A 6,090-nucleotide genomic window follows, 5' to 3' on the forward strand; every position below is an offset into this window, starting at 1 on the left:
AGGGGTTGAGCTTGACGGGCAGCCACGCTCTAATTCAAAGGAGAGGCTGAAATCTCGGGAAAAGTGATGGGGATGCGTCGCTTTGAATCCGCAGAGAGGGCAAATAACACACCGACATTAAGCTGAACTGACAGCGCTCGGCTTCGAGGGGACATCTGCAGGGCCTCGCCTCACGGCTCGGGGAGGGTAAGGCAGTCCGCAACCGCTTCAGCGGTTGAGGCGAGGTCGCCGGGGGATACTTCAGCACCACATCGGCCTCGAACAGCAGCGGGAGCCGCGGTGGCGGAGCCTTCCCCCCGCCTTATGCCTTCCCGCTCTCGCGGTCCCCTCAGGTAAACATGGCGCCCGCGGCCCTCACTCACCTCAGTGAGCCCCCTCTCCCTTCTCCCTCCTATTACGGCCATTTAACTTCCACTTCATGGCCCCTCTCCCCCGGCCCGGCCTGACCCCCACCCCCCACCCCCCCCCCCCCCGCTGGACTTACTTCATTTGCTTCACGATGGTGCTTTTCCCCGACTCTCCGGCCCCTGTTGAAAGAGATTGAAGCGGGGAATAAGCTCCGGGGAGGAGGCGGTGAGGGGACGCGGGGTAGGGGAAGGGGCGACCGGCCTCTCACCTAGCAGAAGCAGTTTCACATCTTTGGCGGCGCTGATCCCGTCTTCCTTCAGGTTCTTCTCGATGGCCTTGCTCCGCTCCAGGGCGGCTCTCTCCTCGGCACTCAAGGTACATCCCATGGCGGCGGCGAAAAAAATAAAAAATTAAATTAAAAATTTAAAAAAAGGCGGAAAAAGGGGGAGAGAGTGCAGCCCCCGCCGCCGCCTCGGCTGGCTCCCGCGGGCGGAGAGGAGGAGGAGGCAGGGGCGAAGCCAGCTACCGGCGGGCGGGGGGCGAAGAAAAAAATTCAAGCGGATGGCCGTGAGCCTCCGGCAGCGCAGCGCCTCAGCGGCGGGGCTCCCGGCTCCGTCTTCTGCCCCTCTCCCCGCGCCCGAGCGCTCTGTGCATCCACCGGGGCTGCTGCGGGCACGGCGAGCTCTTCCCGGCCAGGAGGCGGAGGCGGAGGAAGAGGAGAAGGAGGAGAAGAAGGAGGAGAAGAAGGAAGAGTTCGTGGCGAGGGGAGGGTCCTTCCCTCTACCGTGCTCTCCCCTCCTTGACGAGCGGCGGGGCTCTAATGGGTGGCGGCGGCTGGGAGCGGGCAGCGCTCGGCAAAGCCGAATGGAGGCGCGGGCGCGGCGGCGACAGGGAGGCAGAGATGGAGGGGGGGCGCAGGGGCTCCACGCTCCCCCCGGCCTCGCCCGCTCCCGTGACGCGCGCGACTCGCGCATGCTCCCGGTAGCGATCCAGGCCTCTACCCCAGCGCTGCTTCCCACGGCCTGGGCTGAGCGCAGACCCTCCGGGAGGAGCCGGCCCGGGCTGCACGGCCGGCCCGAGGAGGGGTAGTGGCCTCGGTGCCGGTCTCCTCACCCCGGGTGGGACGGAGGCCGTGACCTCAGCTCCTTGAGGTCCCCGGGCCTCTGCCGTCACCCGCACGGGAGAGGCCGTGACTCTGGCGGCTCCCTCCTGCTTCCCGGTCACTCGGGGCCGAGCCCCTCAGCGCCTGGGGATGGTGGGGTCCAGCGGCTGCTGTGTGTGCGGGTCTTGGACTCCCCGGAGGCCTGGGGCTGCCACCCGATGCAGCTGAAATCAGTTCCATCAACACTTGTGGTATGAATCAAGCACAAGTGATGCGCTTGATGCAGGGCATTGAGCTTCAGCAGTAACTTCGATTATATTTTCCATCAGTCTAATTAACATGGGGCTGATGCTTTGTTGCAGTGCAGTCACAAATCTTACCAGATGACCTTCCCTCTTGTCATAACCATTTCATGACATCCAACAATTATTTAGGGATTCTAGCAAGTTAAAATCCTACAATTTCCCTGGTAGGTTTTGCCATTCCACAAGGTTGGAAACAGAAAAGAAAACAAATGTCAACAGGGAAAATGAAATAAATAAGACTTCACTTAAAATGCTTTTCTACGGGCCCAGGCAAGTCAAAATATATTCAACCTTAATCCATAACATTGACTGATATGTGACAGTCTGACTATAAAAAGATCTAGAGAGGAAAGAATGAAGCATTGAGTGCAGCAAGGTAAAATGCATCAACCCGCCACTTCAACAAACAAGAAGTCTGGAAAGGGAGGTTTCATTATTAAGAACCAGCTGTGAGAGGTGAGGCAGCTGTTATTGCCTCTAAAGCCCACTCCACCTCCCTGCCAAAAAGCAAATATGTACAGGAGGCTTTACAGGTCCATCCCTGTGTTATGGAAAGGAAATGTTCGATCTAGGCTGCTCAGGGGTTTCATTGTAGTTGCTTGGGGAAGGCAGTGAGCTGCTGTTCATGGTGCTGGGTGTGGGTGACTGTGTGTTCACGCTGTGTTTTTCACTTAGGACCTCTGTTCATTGCTTCCTCTGGGATCTTCTGACCTGCTGTCCTGACTCCTGCAGTTCCCACATCCAGGACCCTTCCTTGAGAGATAGCTACACAGTTTCTAATAGCACTTCACAAGTATTTTAAGCATGACTTCCCTGGCATTTTTCTTCCAGGCAAACATCATCTCCTCCCAACACTGTTTCCCGTCTTGCCTTTCTCCCAGAAAGTTTTTTTCCCATTTTCCCACCTTCAGAAATGAACGGGAAAAACATGGCGTGCAGTTAATGAGGTAAAGAGGGTAAGCAGACAAAAGAAAGCAAATAGGAACTCATAAATAATGTTACTGTATTCAGGGACCAGTAATATTTACCACACATTTGTGAGCTAATACGTATCTTGTATTTGAAGTTTGGGTAATTTATTTCTGGAAACTCAGGGGACTAAGATGGACATGCAAGCCTACTGCATGTGTTCAGCAGAGAATAAATGGGGATGGGAGCAGTCAGAAAGCAGTTCCTGCTCTTTCCTGTTCACACAAATCTCTTGTGTAAAATCCATTGGATCAGAATTTCAATCAATAAGTTTCATTTCAATGGTTCTAGCCAGAGGGCATTATGAAAAGTGCTGTATAGGAAAAGCACAGTCAAGAATCCAGAGGCAATATCCTCATGAGATGGCAGCATTTATTTCTCATTTTCCCCAGAAGTTTGCCAGCCTCTGAGTTATACTGGGATACTCTCTGAAGGTTTTACTAAGAGAATTAGCCTTTTGTATCAGCCTCTGGCTACTCTTTAACCGACAAATTTGTAGCCTGCACCTCCTGCCATGGAGAAGATGATTTCTTCTTGAACAGTGTGAAGCTCATACTTGGCCCTTTGTCCCTGTCACTACATGAATATCTGCTAATTTCTTAATGGAAAATCAGAAATGGAGAAGTCATCTCCTTTCTTGCTCAGCTCTCAGGGAGATTCAGGGGAGCAGCTGTGAAGTTGAGGTATTTTTGAGCCATTTTTGTGCTGCTGCTAATTCAGTGGACCTCATGGAAATGTTTCCTTTGAAATTTTCTTAGAGGGAAATTTCAGTTTTTGAAAAATCTGCTTATCCATGGCAGATGAATTTCAAGGACCTGAAAAGAAAAAAGGCTTCTTCCCACTCCAAACAATCAAAATATGTACTAGCCTACTTGGCTTTTGAGATAAATATATAGGGGTTTGTTGCTGAAAATGATGTTTCCATTTCCCAGGAGCTGACAGAAGTCCTTATTTGATAAAAAGTGGTTGCTGACAGTACCAACTTCAGATGGAAACAGACTTCTTCCTTCCCCTGTTCCCCAGATATGATAGAACCTCTCCATAAAAAGCAGGGAGGAGAACATTTTTTTTCTGGCCATTTTTGCAGTTAAACTATTTCACTCAAGGTGCATAAAGAACACACTTGTTTCTGCTTGGACTGTTACCTTTAGAATCCTAAGAGCCGGCAGTGTATTTTAAGTAAAAGTCCTATTCTCCTGTTTCTGATGTGTGCCTTGACACAAACAGGCTTTTTTCTGCAATCAGTTTTTAACCGTTCTGCTGGAATGTGATTTCTGTAAGAAGTGAAGAATGATGACAGAACTGACCAATGCCTTTGAAATAAACTGTCCCAAAGTTCTGTTGTGGGGTAGGTGATGGCTTTGTGATCTTAGATGTGTTGTCTTTCTGCAGGTGATGGGTATCTCTGGGGACTGGGAAGAGATGTGCCCTCCAGCATATACTCACTGTCCCAGGCTCTAACTATCTATGCTGGGGATTTGTAGAGTGCTCTGGCTTTCTTCGTATAATCATAGAATGGCTTGGGTTTTGGAAGGGACCTTTAAAACTCCTCCAGTTCCAAATCCCCTGCTATGAGCTGAGACACCTTCAACGAGTCCAGGTTGCTCAGAACCCTGTCCCACCTGACCTAGAATATTTCCAGGGATGGGGCATTTACCACTTCTCTGGACAACCTGGTCCAGTGTTTCACCATGCTCATTGTAAAGCATTCCTTTCTTACATCTAGTCTAAATCTACTTTCCTTTAGTTTAAAGCCATTCCCCCTTGTTTTGTCCCTACAGTCCCTGTTAAAAGGCCTTCTCCAGATTTCTTTTTTTTCTCTTTAGGTACTGGAAGTCTGCTGTAAGGTCTCCATGGGGCCTGCTCTTAATCAGGCTGAGATGACTATAGGAGGCAAGCTGCAATAATCCTATACTCATCTAGTGCAATTTTAATGCACATGGTAATGCAAGAGCTACCGATCTCATGGAGAGACAGCAGTGCATTCTACCAGATCTCACCATTAGGAAGTTTTCCCTGAATATTCAACCTAATTTTTCATTCTTTAAATTGATGTCAATTACCCCCCAGCTAAACCTAGTTATACAGTGGAAGACAGGTTTAAAATACTGCATGATCTCACTAAAGTGGAGAAATGGACAGAAATCAATACAATGAGAGGCAGTAAGAACACCCATAAAGGTTAAGTGGTTGATGGAAAAGGGATTAATGAAATGCACACATACTAGGTCAAATTGCAAATAGAATCATAGAATAGTTAGGATTGGAAAGGACCTTAAGATCATCTAGTTCCAACCCCCCTGCCATGGGCAGGGACACCTCACACTAAACCATATCACCCAAGACTTCATCCAACCTAGCCTTGAACACTGCCAGGGATGGAGCATTCACAACCTCCCCGGGCAACCCATTCCAGTACCTCACCACCCTCACAGTAAAGAATTTCTTCCTTATATCCAGTCTAAACCTCTGCTGTTTAAGTTTCAACCCACTACCCCTTGTCCTATCACTACAGTCCCTAATGAATAGTCCCCCCAGCATCCCTGTAGGCGCCCTTCAGATACTGGAAGGCTGCTATGAGGTCTTCACGCAGCCTTCTCTTCTCCAGGCTGAACAGCCCCAACTTTCTCAGCCTGTCTTCATATGGGAGGTGCTCCAGTCCCCTGATCATCCTCGTGGCCCTCCTCTGGACTTGTTCCAGCAGTTCCATGTCCTTTTTATGTTGAGGACACCAGAACTGCACACAATACTCCAGGTGAGGTCTCACGAGAGCAGAGTAGAGGGGCAGGATCACCTCCTTCGACCTGCTGGTCATGCTCCTTTTGATGCAGCCCAGGATACGGTTGGCTTTCTGGGCTGTGAGTGCACACTGCTGGCTCATGTTCATTTTCTCATTGACCAACACCCCCAAGTCCTTCTCTGCAGGACTACCATGAATTTCCTTTTTGCCCAACCTGTAGCTGTGCCTGGGATTGCTCCGACCCAGGTGTAGGACCTTGCACTTGGCATGGTTAAACGTCATGAGACTGGCATCAGCCCACCTCACAAGTGTGTCAAGGTCCCTCTGAATGGCATTCCTTCCCTCTAGCGTATCAACAGAACCACACAGCTTGTTGTCATCGGCAAACTTGCTGAGGGTGCACTCAATTCCATTGTCCATGTCAGCGATAAAGATATTAAACAAGACCGGTCCCAACATTGATCCCTGAGGGACACCACTCGTTACTGATCTCCAGCCGGACATTGAACCGTTGACCACAACTCTTTGAGTGCGACCATCCAGCCAGTTCTTTACCCACCGAGTGGTCCACCTATCAAATTGATGGCACTCCAATTTAGAGACAAGGATGTCATGTGGGACAGTGT

General features: G+C 50.2%; 1 protein-coding gene across 2 annotated transcripts in view; it reads right to left on the minus strand.

Annotated features, from left to right (window-relative positions):
* The window catches only part of GNAO1 (G protein subunit alpha o1), a 145,976-nt gene extending 144,949 nt beyond the window's left edge, over positions 1–1,027 (minus strand). For both annotated transcript variants that reach the window (XM_034072936.1, XM_034072935.1), the window contains exons 1-2: positions 617–1,027; positions 485–527 (exon numbers count right to left, since the gene is read on the minus strand). In XM_034072936.1, the coding sequence (XP_033928827.1) occupies positions 485–527; positions 617–734 (161 nt within the window). In that variant the 5' untranslated portion in view covers positions 735–1,027. The remainder of the gene's footprint in view (positions 1–484; positions 528–616) is intronic.
* Between the last annotated feature and the right edge of the window lie 5,063 nt (positions 1,028–6,090).

Source organism: Melopsittacus undulatus, chromosome Z, assembly GCF_012275295.1.
Source record: "Melopsittacus undulatus isolate bMelUnd1 chromosome Z, bMelUnd1.mat.Z, whole genome shotgun sequence".
Classification (NCBI taxonomy): domain Eukaryota; kingdom Metazoa; phylum Chordata; class Aves; order Psittaciformes; family Psittaculidae; genus Melopsittacus; species Melopsittacus undulatus.